At 49.0% G+C, this 18,812-nt stretch overlaps 1 protein-coding gene across 1 annotated transcript in view; it reads left to right on the forward strand.

Annotated features, from left to right (window-relative positions):
* The window catches only part of METAP1 (methionyl aminopeptidase 1), a 336,590-nt gene that overhangs the window by 215,183 nt on the left and 102,595 nt on the right, over positions 1–18,812 (forward strand). The window contains exon 8 of the mRNA XM_069238322.1: positions 11,658–11,789. Coding sequence (XP_069094423.1) covers positions 11,658–11,789 — 132 coding nt within the window. The remainder of the gene's footprint in view (positions 1–11,657; positions 11,790–18,812) is intronic.

An 18,812-nucleotide genomic window follows, 5' to 3' on the forward strand; every position in this document is an offset into this window, starting at 1 on the left:
GGTCAGGTGCAGAGTTCAAAGTGGTGCCCAAAACGCATAGGCTAGAATGGAGAGAAGGGGGTGCCCCGGTTCCGGTCTGCTTGCAGGTAAGTACCCGCGTCTTCGGAGGGCAGACCAGGGGGGTTTTGTAGGGCACCGGGGGGGACACAAGCCCACACAGAAATTTCACCCTCAGCAGCGCGGGGGCGGCCGGGTGCAGTGTAGAAACAAGCGTCGGGTTCGCAATGTTAGTCTATGGGAGATCAACGGATCTCTTCAGCGCTGCAGGCAGGCAAGGGGGGGGCTTCCTCGGGGAAACCTCCACTTGGGCAAGGGAGAGGGACTCCTGGGGGTCACTTCTCCAGTGAAAGTCCGGTCCTTCAGGTCCTGGGGGCTGCGGGTGCAGGGTCTTTTCCAGGCGTCGGGACTTAGGTTTCAGAGAGTCGCGGTCAGGGGAAGCCTCGGGATTCCCTCTGCAGGCGGCGCTGTGGGGGCTCAGGGGGGACAGGTTTTGGTACTCACAGTCGTAGAGTAGTCCGGGGGTCCTCCCTGAGGTGTTGGTTCTCCACCAGCCGAGTCGGGGTCGCCGGGTGCAGTGTTGCAAGTCTCACGCTTCTTGCGGGGAGCTTGCAGGGTTCTTTCAAGGCTGCTGGAAACAAAGTTGCAGCCTTTCTTGGAGCAGGTCCGCTGTCCTCGGGAGTTTCTTGTCTTTTCGAAGCAGGGGCAGTCCTCAGAGGATGTCGAGGTCGCTGGTCCCTTTGGAAGGCGTCGCTGGAGCAGGATCTTTGGAAGGCAGGAGACAGGCCGGTGAGTTTCTGGAGCCAAGGCAGTTGTCGTCTTCTGGTCTTCCTCTGCAGGGGTTTTTCAGCTAGGCAGTCCTTCTTCTTGTAGTTGCAGGAATCTAATTTTCTAGGGTTCAGGGTAGCCCTTAAATACTAAATTTAAGGGCTTGTTTAGGTCTGGGGGGTTAGTAGCCAATGGCTACTAGCCCTGAGGGTGGGTACACCCTCTTTGTGCCTCCTCCCAAGGGGAGGGGGTCACAATCCTAACCCTATTGGGGGAATCCTCCATCTGCAAGATGGAGGATTTCTAAAAGTCAGAGTCACCTCAGCTCAGGACACCTTAGGGGCTGTCCTGACTGGCCAGTGACGACTCCTTGTTGCTTTCTTTGTTCCCTCCAGCCTTGCCGCCAAAAGTGGGGGCCGTGGCCGGAGGGGGCGGGCAACTCCACTAAGCTGGAGTGCCCTGCTGGGCTGTGACAAAGGGGTGAGCCTTTGAGGCTCACCGCCAGGTGTTACAGCTCCTGCCTGGGGGAGGTGTTAGCATCTCCACCCAGTGCAGGCTTTGTTACTGGCCTCAGAGTGACAAAGGCACTCTCCCCATGGGGCCAGCAACATGTCTCTGGTGTGGCAGGCTGCTGGAACTAGTCAGCCTACACAGACAGTCGGTTAAGTTTCAGGGGGCACCTCTAAGGTGCCCTCTGTGGTGTATTTTACAATAAAATGTACACTGGCATCAGTGTGCATTTATTGTGCTGAGAAGTTTGATACCAAACTTCCCAGTTTTCAGTGTAGCCATTATGGTGCTGTGGAGTTCGTGTTTGACAGACTCCCAGACCATATACTCTTATGGCTACCCTGCACTTACAATGTCTAAGGTTTTGTTTAGACACTGTAGGGGTACCATGCTCATGCACTGGTACCCTCACCTATGGTATAGTGCACCCTGCCTTAGGGCTGTAAGGCCTGCTAGAGGGGTGTCTTACCTATACTGCATAGGCAGTGAGAGGCTGGCATGGCACCCTGAGGGGAGTGCCATGTCGACTTACTCGTTTTGTCCTCACTAGCACACACAAGCTGGCAAGCAGTGTGTCTGTGCTGAGTGAGAGGTCTCCAGGGTGGCACAAGACATGCTGCAGCCCTTAGAGACCTTCCTTGGCATCAGGGCCCTTGGTACTAGAAGTACCAGTTACAAGGGACTTATCTGGATGCCAGGGTCTGCCAATTGTGGATACAAAAGTACAGGTTAGGGAAAGAACACTGGTGCTGGGGCCTGGTTAGCAGGCCTCAGCACACTTTCAATTGTAAACATAGCATCAGCAAAGGCAAAAAGTCAGGGGGCAACCATGCCAAGGAGGCATTTCCTTACAGGAGCTTACTGGGCCTTTGTTTCAGGCTCTAGTACTCCTTGCTCTCCATGCTTCTTGGCATGTACTCTGGTTAAAGCAAAGATGTGCCCAGGGATACCCAACATTGCTGAAGTCTCCAAATCATTACCTAACAGACATTCTATAGATTGATCAGTGGGTACCACAAGTTTCTTTGTGCCAGTAACTCACCCAGTCCAACACCCCTCCTCCCCCCCCCCCCCCCACCCCCCCCCAAAAAAAAAACAAAGCTTAGGTCAACAGCCACCAGGTGGCACAGTGTTTTGTTGTGAGCGTTAGTAACTTGGTAAGCGTGACCAAGTAACTGTTTTCGACAGATTACACCAGTTTTTCAGTCACCATGGTGACACTGGCACCTGTGGGCCTCAGCCTCAACACCATTTGAGGGGATGCTGCCTGTACTTACTTATATTAGGGGGAACAAGCAGCTAGGGTGGCAAGGTCAATGCCAGCCTCAGAGACCAAAACTGACTGTGTTCTCTCTGACTAACCTAGATCCCACTAGAGTTCCAGGGTAAGCCCAGCTATACTCTTGGACTGACGACTATTGCTACTGCTAGGGACACTAGGGGTAGCAGGGGTAGTAGCAGGCTTAATGCTCTTTTTAGGATCAGGTGTTGTCACCTCCCCATGGGCTTTTTGTTTACAGATGTAGCACCAATGGTTTCATGTGGGAAGAGGAAGGGGACTTAGACCCACCCCCAGAAGAGTTTTGTGGGCCTGATAAACTTTCTTGATTGGTTTGTCCCCACCTTTGTCCTGATTCTTGGAATAATCTTACTTCTTGTGGTCACCCACTGTGGACATTTTCCTACCCTCCCTGGTGCTAACCCATTTGTCTGCCATCTTCCCCAATTCTTGGGGAGTGGTCAGATCTGAGTTCTTCAGGAACTGGTGCAGTCTATCAGATATGCAATTATTACGAATGTGCTCTCTCACAAGAAGATTGTACAAGCCCTGAAAATCGTGCACATTTCTGCCATGTAAACAGCCTTCCAAGTACTTGACAGAGCTGCCCACAAAATCTACCCAATCGTGGGAGGACTCATTCCTAGTCTTCCTGAACTTGCTTCTATGTTCCTATGTGGTTAAGCCAAATTCATCAAGTAGTGCATTCTTAAGGGCTTGATCGTTATCTGCATCTTTCTCCCAGACAGTGAGGAGTTTGTACCTGCTTTTGTCAGAAAAGGAAAGCCAGAAGATGGTTGCCCACTGTCATTGACGAGCCCTCTGTACCTCATAGGCCCTCTCCAAGGCAGTGAACCACTTGTGAATGTCATCCCCAACTTTGTAAGGTGGGACAGTTTTACTTAGGTTAAATTGGAGTCATAGGCGTCCTCCCTTGCCTTGGTGTCCCTAACATTGTTGCTGCCACCATGGGGTGTTCGTCCCAAATTCTGCCTTTCCACTACCAAGGCCTCCCTTTCTAGGGCTAACTGTTGCTGCTGCAGCCTCAGTCTGGCCGCCTCTGGCCTCAGTTTGCAGAATTCCCTATCTAGGGTCTTCCCTTCTGAGCTAGAGTGGTTAGTCTTATCAGATACTTCTGAGACATGGGTATGGGCAGATGAGGAGGAGCTACCCCTCCTCCTGGTGACCCTTTGCAGTAACCTCCGGGGAGTAAAAGTGGGCCTACTGGTGTGCCCCACCCCTTCTTACTGCCATGAGTGCTCTCTGCAGGACTAGCATCTCCAGTTTCGTCATGGTCCTCTCCAGTGAAATCTAGGTCTACCAAATCTAATACTGGAAGGTCAAGCTCTACCCCTGCTCTTCCTGGCCTGCAGTGCTCTGGCTATCGGCCTGCAGGAGCAATCCTAGGAGGAGAGATTTGTTAGGATTTGTCCTTGTTTTCAGCTTCCTAGAAGCACACATCTCCCTCAATTCCTGAAAAGTAAGGCCTTCGTACTGTGACACTGGGGCCTGAGCTGTGTTTTTTATACTGAAGACATTTTCCCTAGAGTAGTGTGGGTGTACCTACCTACTCTAGACTAGACTTTCTAAGAGTTTATAGACATTGTTACGCCAAATCCCCAACTTACCTAAATTAGAAGTCTAGTGGTCCTAACTACCAAGTTTAGTGTACCCTATAGACTAGTGGTGGATTCACTGTGGTAACAGAGTGGTAAGGCACTTGCAAGTGTCTTTATCCCTCTGCTGCACCACCAGTGTAGGAAGCTGGCCTGGTATGTGGTGGACACCTATGGTGTTGGTGCCTTATACCAGGTCCAGGCTATCTAAGATCTAAGAGGAGTGTAGCACAGCACTCACACTGCAACTTATCTCACATGAAAGGAACCACACAGTGTTGCAGAAATAAAGGTACCTTATTACAGTAACACTGAACTAGATCATTTATAAGCAGTCCTCCAACTGGAGGTAAGTGCACACTATATATACACACTAAGTAATAGGAACTAGCATAGAGAAACAAGCATTGACAAGATATAGCAGAAAATAGCTGGGGCCGTATAGGAAGGCAAAACCATATACTAAAATAGTGGGTTGCGAAGTGAAGTCCCTCATCCAAGGATGTGGAGTTTTTAAAGGGGAGCTGGGAGAACTTGGGACCCCCGAAGGTGAGAACCTAGGTGACTCCCAGCGACCAGGAGAGCAGAGATAATTTACCTGGTCTTCCTAAAGACCAACAAGGTGACTTGGAAAAGGAAGATTCCAATAACAGGACCAGTCCAGTGGAACCCAGCAGTGGATTCCGGAAGAAGAGGACCCTCAAAAGAAGGGGACAGAGTCCAGTCCACACATGTGTCAAGGTGGGACAGGAGCCACTACCCACCTTCTGTGGTTTAAGATCCCGGTCGACGATGGAAGATGAAGGCCAGCTGTGGAGCCCAGAAGCTGAAGAGGAGCCCCTGAAGTTGTACAGAAGCTGTCTCACACCGGTTGTCAGTCTGCAGTCGGGTCAGTGGTCAGGAGGACTGTTGTCAAGCATTGGCAAATGCAAATCTTTCGGCAGAAGAGGATTTGCAGAGAAGAGGGCCAGTAAGGTCCAAGGGACTTGATCCTTGTGTGTGTGTGTGTCTGGAGGGGCAAGGGTGGGGGGTGTCTGGACTGTCCCTTAGCAGTTGGGAGAGCCAATAGCAGCAGCCGTAGCCCCCACTGGCAGCAGGCACAGTAAGTTGCAGTGAGGCCCAGTAAGCAGACCTGGAGAAAAGTCTTATGCCGCTGGAGAAGCAGACTGGAGACTGTCTTTGCAACTAAAAAGTGCTGGAGGCGGGGCTACTTTGAGCCTGAAGATCTCTTGGAGCAGGAGTCAACAAGCCTTGGTTGCTGCAAGAGTCGCGGTGCACAGGGATTTTGTCCTCAAGGAGAGCCAAGGGCTCAGTCTCCAAAGTTGGAAAGAAGGCAAAGAGGACCACTCAAAATCACCACCTGTGTTGCAGGATCCACGCAGTTCCTGTGGAGAGCAGATCCCAGCTGCCGGACGTCATTTCCTTAGGTGCCTGTGGATGCAGGAGAGTGACTCCTTCACTTCAAGGGAGGTTCCTTCTTGCTTCTTTGGTTCACCTGAAGTCTTGCCAACCGCAGAGGATGCACAGCCTTGGAAATGTTGCAATTGCTGGAAGGAGCCAAAGAAACAATGTTGCCAGATGAGTTTGTCTCGTGAGTTGCAGGCTTGTTTGGTTCCTGTGAAGTCCAGCAGCGGTTCTGGTGGCCAGGAGCAGAAAGGGTCAATGCAGAGAAGTTCTGGTGGAGTCTTGAACGCTGAATTTGGGATCCCATCCACAAGGGAGTCCCTAAATATCCCTAACTGGGGGTTTGGTCACTCTGGATGGTGACCACCTATCAGAGGGGAGTCACTAACGTCAGTCACCTATCCTGACCAACCAGATGCTCCAAGGGGCCTCTACACATCTTGTTTACAAGATGCCAGAATCAAATGGCCACCTGGAGAAGCCCTGGGCACCACCCTTGGGGTGGTGATAGACAGGGGAGTGGTCAGATAAAGGAAGAAGGTAAATGGAAGTGCTTTAGGTATATGCAGGGCCACTGGAATTATAAGGCAGGAAAATACGAAATTATGCGGCAAGGTTAACGAATTTATGTGGCAAGAAAAGTCCACTTATGAGTTTACAAAGCCAGTAGCTCTAACTCAAGCAAATGCAAGACCTATTGCGTTGCAAATGCTTGTTTGATACGTTGGCTCACTGGCATTATTCACTGCACTCTGAGGTATTGCTTCTCCTCCACTCTGAAAAAGAGAAGTGCCTAGTGAGCATACATCCATTCAGGTCCCTAGCCATGGTACTGGAACAGGTTTCAGAGTGGGACTGCTGCCATCAATGTTAGAACAGTAAAGAAATCAAAGTGTTACACAAAGTATAGCAAATGAGCCATGCCAATTCAACAAGAAACTGGTAAGGGAGTAATAGGAGTTCCAGAAGTGCTTTCTGGAGCACATTGTTTCAAATATATGATTAAAGCATGGTGTGCTAGGCTACTACTTTTTGCAGAGAGCACAATTCCATTAAAATGGCTATTAAACTTGCATCAGTCATACTGCATTACTATTAAGCTTGTATGACGCACAAACTATGTGGCTTTCTGTGCATATTTATCATGTGCACATACCACAAGTGAAGTGTCTTGGGTTGTTTTGATCCTACTACAAGGTTTGTTGCCATAACATTTCAGAATTACAAAAACAAGCCTAGTCTGAACATTTCGCGCTATTGATACATTTTGAAGTTGTGTATAGTTAAATCACAAGAATTACACTTGTGTTCCTTTAGAAAACGTTTGACATCCTGCAACCTTTCCTTTTGTACTTTGTGCCTCAACAAGATTGTCATCAGGTTCTTATTACAAACTTAGCTCAATTTGCAAACAAAAGAAGGAAAAGCAAATACCATTCATAAACCGTGGTTTGGCAGAAGACATTGCTTGACACTTGACCTATGTTTTTGAAAATACAGCTTTTGCAAAAAAGATAACAAAATGTAAAGGCTTCTATATTGCTCATTCACCTAAACCCCTACATATTTACCATGTGGTGGGGGAGGGGCTGTGGAGAGAGGCTGTGTAGCACATTCCGACCATCAATCGCTCTTGGTCGCCAGTATGTCAAATACTGGTGGTCTTCCAAGGCCCCTTCTCCAGTGCCACCCCTATTTGTGAATGAGGAAGGAAGGAATAAAGAGCAGTAATGCCAGTGGGGGTCTGCTCTGCTTTTTCCACTTAGCTTTAGAAACAGTCTGTTTGGAACTGGTAAGGAGATAACTCTGTTGTGCCCAGGAGCCGGCTCCTTGATGCATTTATACTGCTTGCAGCCCCAGCTGCGGAAGCCAGTATGAGTAGAGGACATATCTGTCTGGCTTTACACAATGGTGCAGCACTTGGAAAGTAGCCTCTTGCCAGTTTTGTGGGGGGCCAACTCCTATGCCCTCACAAATAATACTGACCTATCAACAGGAGCTGCAAAACTTACAAAGGATGACATCTCCCTGACAGCTGTGCTGTAGTTTATCTGATTTGTACTTCTGGGCAGTGTGGGTGCAGAATGTCACACCAGGCCTTTTAGTTTTGGAGCAGGCTAACCACTTTCTGAGATTGTTGCATGAGGAGGTGGCCACACACTAAAGTATGCTTCACCTTTTGTTCCTATTTAGAAATAGTGCTTACCTGTCATTACATAATGCCACTGTGTGCACTCTGATTCAGTTTCATGTAAATTAACGCTTAATGAAATAACTTTTGAACTGGCTTTATATCCTAAACAAAAGTTAATTAGTGATACTTTCAAGCCTCTTATTAAACAAACTAGCTCGACTTATTGACTACATTTTGCAGTCATATAAACGCCTCCTTCTTTCAGAACTTTACCAAACGCATGCCTAGTGATCATTTACTAATGGCTCCCTTGACAGCAACATGGTGTGCAGGAAGACTTCTTAAATGTGTCCTAGGTCACTCACCGTGGTAAATCGAACTCCTTCCAGTTTGTGGATGTCAGATTATGCCTCCGAGGCATCATTCCTGAAACTGAGTGAGCATATCTACCTTTGAAACTAATGCAGACATGCTGGGGAATACTGCTGAATTTCCCTAAAGAGAAGCTCATAAACAAAGAAGAGTTACTTTAGTTTGTGACACAGGATAGTCCACGAGAACATAGCTTATGTCCCATCCACTGTTATGTGCAGTGCTGTGACTGTAATGCACTTATCATACACCAAACTGAACATCTACTAAATTTTGAAAGAGAATGAACATGGCAAGCAGGTCAAGCATTTACCCATATGTGACATAGTAATTCAGTATTGGGCTGAGTGTGGCACCAGTGGGTTTGAATCCGTAGGTAAAGATGGTCATGACGTGTATCTGTACTGCCTTTACTATCGGCCTTCTACCTAAGCAATATCCCTGTGAAAGCACACCTACCGTAAACTTTCCTTACCCATTCATGTCTCTGTCCTCATCGGAGTCCTGACTAATCCTGTATACTTGCCAAGTGAACCTGTACTCTAATGCCTTCCATCTCTAGCTACTTGAAGCTCTAGAAAATGTATTTCATGCACCTTAAGTGCAGTTACTGTGCTAAATCCATCTCCTTCCAGTTTGTGGATGCAAGTGGGGGGGTCAGAGTATGCCTTCTGAGGCCTCATTCCTCAGCCTGAGCAAGCATATCTACCATTGAAACTAAAGCACACACGCTGGGGAATATTGCATAAGTTAGCTAAAGTTATAAGCCAAACCAATGTCCTCTAGGACTCATTCACAGACACCTACTTTTTCAATTACTAACTTGTATCATAGACAATGTTATTGAAAGGGTACAGGACACAGTATCTTGTATGATTGTTTTCCCTTCGTTAATACAAGATGTGAAAACAGTCATACAAGATATAGTGTCCTGTACACGTTTACAGTAACGTTGGTTATGATACAAGTTACTAATTGAGTTTTCACACTTTCAAAGCAAGTAGAAATGTTGGTAAATAAATCCCACAGGACATTTGTTTGACTTATTACACTTACTGTGGTTTTCGTGGGCAATCAGGGTGCCCCTTGTGTAGTATACATAAGTTCCCTAAAAAGCACTTCAAATTCCAGTCAAGCCTTTAAAATGATGCCACAAAGGGTAGTCCGTGACAGCGTGGCATATGTTTTGCCACCATTAAGTGCAGTGTGGGAACTATAATACACTTGTCAGTCGGTGAAAAGAACACCTAATATGTTCCGACTGCAGATAAAGATGTTGAGTAGGCCATAAGGTAGTCAATTATTTCCTCAAGTAGAGGAAATAAAATTCAGCGGCTGCTTGCCTAGTAAATTAGCGGCCCATGGAAGGTAGGTATCCATTCACAGCCATTGAAAGGTTTACCTAACAGCAGCTCCACCTTAGTCAATTTACCAGTACTTTCCTTTTGTATGATACAGCATAAAGCAAGTAGGAAAACACAGGGCTGTCTGAGATGGGGGACAGTAAACACAATTCTCCTGCCTCTTTCTGTGCTTAGAGCAGGCTTTACAACAACTATATGGTCTAGCCTCTTTAGGTTGTTGAGGAATGTGGTTAGCAAAGTGTCGCTCCAGCAGCCTTTCCACATCCTCCAGGATATATGAAGTGGAGGCTGCTGCTTCAGTAGCAGTAAGACTTTCAATAATCGACAACCGAATGTCAAGGAAAGACATGAGTCTTCCTGTGGTTGTCTGGCACAAAACACACGCATTGTATGTTGCCATCTGGGTCACATGGGTAAAAGGTTTCTTGTACCAAGTGTGAGGTTTGACTTGCATTGTATATCTGGAGAACCTGGTTGCTCTTATCCACTCTGCCCATGTCCTTGATTTAATCAAGTATACAGGAGGGCCTGTGAGCTTCGTCCATCTGACCACAAACCCTGAAGGCTGGAAGTGCTCTCATCATGAAATGTAGTGAGCATGCACACATCATGCCTATCCGAGAACCTTACCGAAAGCAGTTCGTTGGAATGCAATGCAGAGCTCTGGGATGTCTGGAGCTCCTTACGAGATCCTGCTAGATTTCTTTCCAGCGTCAACAAACTTTACTGCAACCTTTTTTTCTTTTGGTGTAAATCCGTTCAGTTGTTTGAGTCCCAGAAAAAAATTCAAAGGGGCCTGGGTAGGACACCCTGGCCCCTTAGCTTTGGGGGTGGGGGGGGGGGGGGGGGGGGGTGATGGGCCCAAAGGCAACACCAGTCGCCCACCAAATCCCCCACCTTAAGGCTCCCCCACGGTCCTAGTTAGCCCATAAAGGGCTTAAAAAATGTAAAAACAAAAACTCCAAACAAATTAATAGCTCAGTGTGAAGGTCTCGAACCATCAACGCTCAGTGTGAAGGTGAGGGTCCAGCCGGACTTGTTTGCCTCTTTTTTTTTTTTTTTTTTTTCCTACAAATTTTTAAGGCTCACACTGAAAGGTAATCTGACTCTTTTTAAGTGACAAATACATTTTTCTCCTTAGTTTGTCCAGAAATATGTCATTCTAAGTATGTCATATATCAAAGCCTTAAAAACATTTTATCTCTCTCCCTCACACACCCACTTAGACACCCGCTCACAGAACCATTCAGACACTTAAGCACCCACTCGGTCACACACCCGCTCACAGCCCTACTGACACCCTCAGGCAACCATTTACAGATCCACTAAAACACTGATGTACTCTCTCGCACCCAACCTGACAGCCATTCTCACCTATACACCCCACTCGCCTATTCTCACACCAAGAGGCCGCAGCCAACTCCTGCCGCACAAGGCCAAAGGACCGTGCACAGCATGTGGTTGGGGGAGTTGGCCTCAGTGTCTGACTGCAGGCCAGGTCTTGGGGGCTACTTCCCCTGTGCATGGGTAAAGGCATTGCACAGTGCAAGATTTGGTGCTTATAGGTGGTAGGCCAAAAGCCAGGCCCTGTCAAACTGGTGCCATGCATGGCCGAAGGCGGTGCAATGCAGTGGTTGGATTAACGTATAGTAAAGAAAATTCCTATACGTTAAAAAAAATATAGAGAAATTTACTTTAAAAAAACAATGGTTACAGGGACGTTATGAAGTAGAATTACAAAAAGAACATAAAAATTCCTTTTAAAAAAAACAAAGGTTACAGGGAAATTATAGTTAGGCTGCACATTTTAAATGCATGAAACCATAGAAATTCACCAGTTTTAATTAGTTTTCTCAATTAACTATAACTCATGCCCTAAGGTAACTATAACTCTCGCTACCTCACCATGCACTGCTAATTACCCCACATATTACGGCACTCATGACATTATTGATAATATCAATATAATATTTGCTGTTATAGTTACCTTAGAACACTAGTTGGTATTAAACAGTTCAGAAATATCAAGTTAAGTATGAGATGCAAAGTTGCTCATCATTATTTAAGCAGAATGAGACAGTTTGTGGCTTATGCTTCAAAAGGCTAATATTACTAAGAAAAGGGTGGTGGGCAGTATTTGATAGTGGTCTCAGGTGGAATATTGTGTATCTCAGATTTAATAAAAGAAAATGTTTTGTTTTTACACTGTGTAGTAGACATCACGGTCTATCATAATGGCTACCATGGAGATCTGAATGAGACATTTTATGTTGGGGATGTAGATGAAGGATCAAAGAAGCTTGTCCAAACAACTTACGAGTGCCTAATGCAAGCAGTTGATGAAGGTAAGCTCAATGTGGGTTTAATTTGGGGCTTTAATGGGTTACTGCAGGAGTAGGCAGAGAGTTATTGCACACTATTGCCTACAATTAGACTTTGTCAAGCGGTAGACAGATCTAAAATCTTCAGAAAGTGGCTTGAAGTGCTTTTGCCACAATTATTCTGTTTAGAAAAAAGTGTGGTTAACCTTATCAGAAAAATGTGGCAATACAAGTTCTCTGCTTGGGAGTCAATGCAAGTATCCTCTAAGTGTTAAAGGGTAAAAAAAACACTTTCCTTAAAATTATTTTAAGAACAAACAAGTGAGAATTGTGTTCTTCATTTTGTTAATGTAAACTATCTGCTAAACAACCACAGAAGTAACACTACAGTTTGAGGTATATGTGATTGTAGGTACACATGCTTAGCATAATCCTGCCATCTAGTATTGGGCTCGAATTTGTGCAAGTTGTATTTTCTTTTGAGAAAGTCACGAAGTATGGTGACTCCTCCTCTTGCTGGTAACGGGTATGGTAATCGGCGCCAATGTTCGGTTGTTCTCTTCTACCTTCTGGTTCGAGGTGTGCTGTGTCTCAACATCATCGTTTCCTAGTTTTTAGGCCTTACGTCGGTATTGTTTTCAATCAGTTATCAATCCATCCTTCTTCGGTCGTTAGTCAATGTCAGTCTCAATGTTTTTTAATTTATTTTTTTCTGTTTTGACATCCTGTCCGCCCCATGTCCGTTTGGTGATAGAACAGATGCCCTTTCGTTTCTGCCCTCGATGCCACATGAAGTTTTCAAGCACTGACTTATACCAGGTGTATAACGTGTGCCTCTCTCCGGACCGTCAGGAAACAACCTACAAGGCCTTTAACGCCAAGAAGTTGCTGCGTGATCAACAAGCTTGATGACTTGATGTCCCAACGCAGCCTCTAAAAAAACACTGGACCTCTTTGGATTCAAGAACACTCAAGAGGAGGCCCATGCACAGGTGTCTGCATCAGATGAGGGCACCTTTTTGCCTGAACACAGTTCAGGCTCCAAAATGGAGAAACAGGAGATCACTCCAGGTGAAGTTGTAAGTACCGTGCCCCCTCCCTCTTGGCCCCAACATCACCAAACCATCCCAAAGGGTCTAGACCGCCTAAAGTCTTCACTTGGTCCACCAATACCCTTGGGCCGTGGTTGGCACGGAATAGCTCTATCAGAAATGTCCAACCCTAGCTCTGTACCGAAGAAAAACAGCAGAAGAAGCATGCTCTTGAACCAACTCCCACACCGCCAGAGTCAAGCCAAACATCGCAAGCGAATGTCTTCACCGAAACATCACTCTACCTCAGCATCTAAATGAACAACGGAGCATCCACAACCCTCTGCATTGCAACCTTCGGCGCAGAAAGTTGCTTCCGAGCTGAAATCTTAATGCTTAGCAAAACATGCAGCCAGATCAGAGATTGTTGAACCTGTGCTCCAATAGATGCAGGAAGAAATAAACTCGAGTCAAAGGCACCTGGTCAGTCACTCAGGCAATGGACATATGCTGGCAAGACCTCCCTATACTGGTGCACAACCAACCAAGAGACAACATTTGAGGATGCTTTGGATATACATACGCCACCAAAGCACATAAAGGACGACGACAAGGCTACTAGCCTGGTGCACACATCCCACCACTATTGCCTGTCACACCACCTTCACCAGTCACATGTTCCCAAGAGGGTTCTAGTCATTTTTTTGACGGGGATGAAGGCAACCAGTACTCCATTCCACCACCAGTTGACCCGTGGGAGACACATGATATAGACCATCCTGCTGACACTGACCCCGATCTTTACCAGGCAAAGCCTTCTCCCCCAGAAGACACCCCTGCCTATCATGACATCATAGTTAGGGAAGTTGTGTATCATACGTTCAACTCTACACAGAACAACTAGTGGATGATTTTCAATTTGAAACCATTTTCTCTAGTCAACACTCAATGCAGTAGCTGCTGATGCTGAAGGGTATGCTTAGACACACAGGGCAAACCTGCAAACATCTGGTGAGGCCCACCCACCAGATAAATAAAGTAAGAAGATAGATGCAGCAGGGAATAGGGTGACGGCCCAGTCTGCTAACCACTGGTGAAGTGCCTCCTCTTCCACTGTGACAGAGCTCACTGGGGCGTTATGGTGGGGCTCCTCCAGCATCTCCTAAATGAATGTAAAAAAGGGCATATGAGAATGCCTCTGAGGGCAAACCAATTGCCAATACTTCTATCAGCTGCACCCCTGACGTGGCTGACACTGCGGCTAGAGGAATTGACTCCAACAATTCCAGAGGCAGAGGTAAGGACGGTTTCAACAATCCAACTCCCACTTTCAAAAAAACCTTGACTCGCCAAACATCCCCACCAACCTCCACACCTGTCAGGGGACAAATACAAAGGTTTCGTATTGTCTGGCGGAACATCACCTCCTACCAGTGGGTGTAGGATGTTATCCAACATGGTTATTGTTTGGAGCTCACTTCCACACCTCCAAATATTCCACCTCGCACACAGTCATCACTGCATAACTAGATCTAGTTACTTACGGAAGACTATCAGGCACTTCTCACCACAGGGGCCTTACAACCAGTGCCGTTAAACCAGCGCAGTACAGGAGTCTGTTCACACTACTTCCTTATTCCCACCGCTGGACAAAGTAGTTTAGCCAGCAAAGCACCAAGATGTGCGGATAACCCCACCAAGCCCAGCTCCTCCTTGTGAGCGCCACCGAGTGATCTATTGGAGCTGCGCAGCCAAAAAGTACAGTTTGAAATCAGGAGCACATCAATGGGAGGTGGTGGGGACATGGGGGGGGGGTCTGATTTATTCTGATGTATGACTTCTGATTGCAAATTCCTCTTTTAGAATATCCCCAGGTGCCAGACTAGGTCTACAAAGCTTTCACAGTAGTGCACCCCTAAAATGGCTGGTGACTCTGCATGGCTCCACAGTGACTGCGCTCCTCCCTGGAAGTGACAGAATGGAGCACAAGTGTAGAGTAGGTGCCACAGCTGGGTGCTGATTTTGATTCCTTTTTTTCTCCTTCTCTGAAATCGGATCCAGAGCCCTGCTCCCCTATTTTCTCATCTGGTTAACAAGTTTTTTCTCCCAAACAAATTGTAAACTAGTGTGCAAGACAATAGTGCCCCCTCCCGAAACTACAGGATTTAAACTGTGTTGTGCTTTTGAAAGCACTTTACTGTGCACCAATCCACTAGATTACTCCACTGCTTTTCGCAGCACTTCATGCCACTGCACTCAACACCTCTCTACTTTACCGCTACTCTACTCTACACTACTGCACTCTTCACCACTGCACTCTACATGACTCCAATCTACTCTACACAACTTCACTCTGTGCTCAGTACTCTGCCACTCTGCAACACTGCACACTGGTCTCTACGCCACTGGACTCTAAGCCAATGCACTTTAACACTCAGTTCTATGCCCCTGCACTCTACTCTTCACCACTGTGCTCTATGCCACTTCACTCTACACCACTTTGCCATTACACTCTGCCAATCCACACAACAGCACTCTACCCTGCACCACTCTACGCCACTTCACTCTACTCAGAAACCAGCCACACTGCGCCACTGCCCAACTGCAATCCATGCCACTGTGCAACTCTACATCACTGCACAACTGCAGTCCATGGCGCGAGACTCCACCCTGCAGTCCATGGCGCGAGACTCCACCCTGCAGTCCATGGCGCGAGACTCCACCCTGCAGTCCATGGCGCGAGACTCCACCCTGCAGTCCATGGCGCGAGACTCCACCCACCCTGCAGTCCATGGCGCGAGACTCCACCCACCCTGCAGTCCATGGCGCGAGACTCCACCCACCCTGCAGTCCATGGCGCGAGACTCCACCCACCCTGCAGTCCATGGCGCGAGACTCCACCCACCCTGCAGTCCATGGCGCGAGACTCCACCCACCCTGCAGTCCATGGCGCGAGACTCCACCCACCCTGCAGTCCATGGCGCGAGACTCCACCCACCCTGCAGTCCATGGCGCGAGACTCCACCCACCCTGCAGTCCATGGCGCGAGACTCCACCCACCCTGCAGTCCATGGCGCGAGACTCCACCCACCCTGCAGTCCATGGCGCGAGACTCCACCCACCCTGCAGTCCATGGCGCGAGACTCCACCCACCCTGCAGTCCATGGCGCGAGACTCCACCCACCCTGCAGTCCATGGCGCGAGACTCCACCCACCCTGCAGTCCATGGCGCGAGACTCCACCCACCCTGCAGTCCATGGCGCGAGACTCCACCCACCCTGCAGTCCATGGCGCGAGACTCCACCCACCCTGCAGTCCATGGCGCGAGACTCCACCCACCCTGCAGTCCATGGCGCGAGACTCCACCCACCCTGCAGTCCATGGCGCGAGACTCCACCCACCCTGCAGTCCATGGCGCGAGACTCCACCCACCCTGCAGTCCATGGCGCGAGACTCCACCCACCCTGCAGTCCATGGCGCGAGACTCCACCCACCCTGCAGTCCATGGCGCGAGACTCCACCCACCCTGCAGTCCATGGCGCGAGACTCCACCCACCCTGCAGTCCATGGCGCGAGACTCCACCCACCCTGCAGTCCATGGCGCGAGACTCCACCCACCCTGCAGTCCATGGCGCGAGACTCCACCCACCCTGCAGTCCATGGCGCGAGACTCCACCCACCCTGCAGTCCATGGCGCGAGACTCCACCCACCCTGCAGTCCATGGCGCGAGACTCCACCCACCCTGCAGTCCATGGCGCGAGACTCCACCCACCCTGCAGTCCATGGCGCGAGACTCCACCCACCCTGCAGTCCATGGCGCGAGACTCCACCCACCCACCCTGCAGTCCATGGCGCGAGACTCCACCCACCCACCCTGCAGTCCATGGCGCGAGACTCCACCCACCCACCCTGCAGTCCATGGCGCGAGACTCCACCCACCCACCCTGCAGTCCATGGCGCGAGACTCCACCCACCCACCCTGCAGTCCATGGCGCGAGACTCCACCCACCCACCCTGCAGTCCATGGCGCGAGACTCCACCCACCCACCCTGCAGTCCATGGCGCGAGACTCCACCCACCCACCCTGCAGTCCATGGCGCGAGACTCCACCCACCCACCCTGCAGTCCATGGCGCGAGACTCCACCCACCCACCCTGCAGTCCATGGCGCGAGACTCCACCCACCCACCCTGCAGTCCATGGCGCGAGACTCCACCCACCCACCCTGCAGTCCATGGCGCGAGACTCCACCCACCCACCCTGCAGTCCATGGCGCGAGACTCCACCCACCCACCCTGCAGTCCATGGCGCGAGACTCCACCCACCCACCCTGCAGTCCATGGCGCGAGACTCCACCCACCCACCCTGCAGTCCATGGCGCGAGACTCCACCCACCCACCCTGCAGTCCATGGCGCGAGACTCCACCCACCCACCCTGCAGTCCATGGCGCGAGACTCCACCCACCCACCCTGCAGTCCATGGCGCGAGACTCCACCCACCCACCCTGCAGTCCATGGCGCGAGACTCCACCCACCCACCCTGCAGTCCATGCCGCGAGACTCCACCCACCCACCCTGCAGTCCATGCCGCGAGACTCCACCCACCCACCCTGCAGTCCATGCCGCAAGACTCCACCCACCCACCCTGCAGTCCATGCCGCAAGACTCCACCCACCCACCCTGCAGTCCATGCCGCAAGACTCCACCCACCCACCCTGCAGTCCATGCCGCAAGACTGTATACCACTGCACAACTGCATCACTCCACACCACTCTCCTTTATGTAACTAACTTTTTATCTATGCTGAACAACAGTCACGCTGCTGAACAACATGGCCAAAACACATTGGCAAAGGTAATAGTTCTTGAAAGGTGAGACCTATTAGCTTTGGCGATGCTTGTTTGACTTGAACTCTGTCCTACTTCAGAAAATGTTGTGGTACAGGCTTCCACTAGCAAGGTGAACCCCCAATTAATTCTCTCCTAGCACAATGAATCAAAAAAAGATTGAGGCATCCAAGAAAAAAATGTTCCTGCTGGCTAGCAAGCCTAGCTTTAAGGTCGGCCAGTGACATTTACCTACTTAGACGTTGCACACCTGCCATCTGGGACATAATCAGTGAGATTTTGCCAGTTGTCTCTGAGAGATTTTGGTCCTCCCTAGCTTAAACCATTCAGGATGGCCAAAATGCAGCCGATTGTTCAGAGCTTGACACCACAGACTGCTTGAAGAGTTTTCAAGAGTTTTCAACACTAGTGTGGTGCTCATTCTCTATGCATGAATGAGGTCTACTGGCTTCAGCCATTATGGAGATGCCTTTCAACAGATTTTGCCTATTTGGTGAGAAAGCAGATTCTTACCTGGAATGCTTCAAGGAGAGTCTGGCCACAGCGTGTTCTTTGGGCCTTTTGACCCTGGCATAGTTTCTCAACAATTTATTTTATTTTAGTTATTTGTGATGTTTGGTGTACAGGCAACATTAGGGCTACTCACCCCAAGTCAACCTGTTCCTTCTAGGACAGGAGTCTAGGCAGGAAGTGTGCAGATCCCATGTGGCACATATGTTGCCAGTCCCCTTTCTCTGCAGCATCAGCATCCAATCTGCTTTAGTTTGCCCTTAGTTGCACACAACTACTCTGTAAGAGGCAAGATCAGACGTTTCCTCCAAGGGTGATAAGTCATCTGACAGATGATTATTCAACAGGGCTGTGCCCTTCAATTCCTTTCTGCCCCTTGCATCTTCCGCCTGCATCAGAGCTGCTTTCGTAGGAGCACCTGTCAACCTTGTTGGAAGAAGTGCATCCCTACTTTCCATAGGGGGCATAGAGTGTACTGAATACAGACGTCTGGGCTGTTTGCACTCCTATTTTTTCGTATCAAAAAAGGACTGAGGTCTTTGTACTATTTGAGATCTTAAGCCTCTGAATGCTTTTCTGTGGGAGGACAAATACAAAATGCTTTCACTAACCCAGGTTCTGTCTCCCCTGGATAGATTGTAGCATTGGACCTACAGGGG

Source organism: Pleurodeles waltl, chromosome 1_2, assembly GCF_031143425.1.
Source record: "Pleurodeles waltl isolate 20211129_DDA chromosome 1_2, aPleWal1.hap1.20221129, whole genome shotgun sequence".
Taxonomy (NCBI): domain Eukaryota; kingdom Metazoa; phylum Chordata; class Amphibia; order Caudata; family Salamandridae; genus Pleurodeles; species Pleurodeles waltl.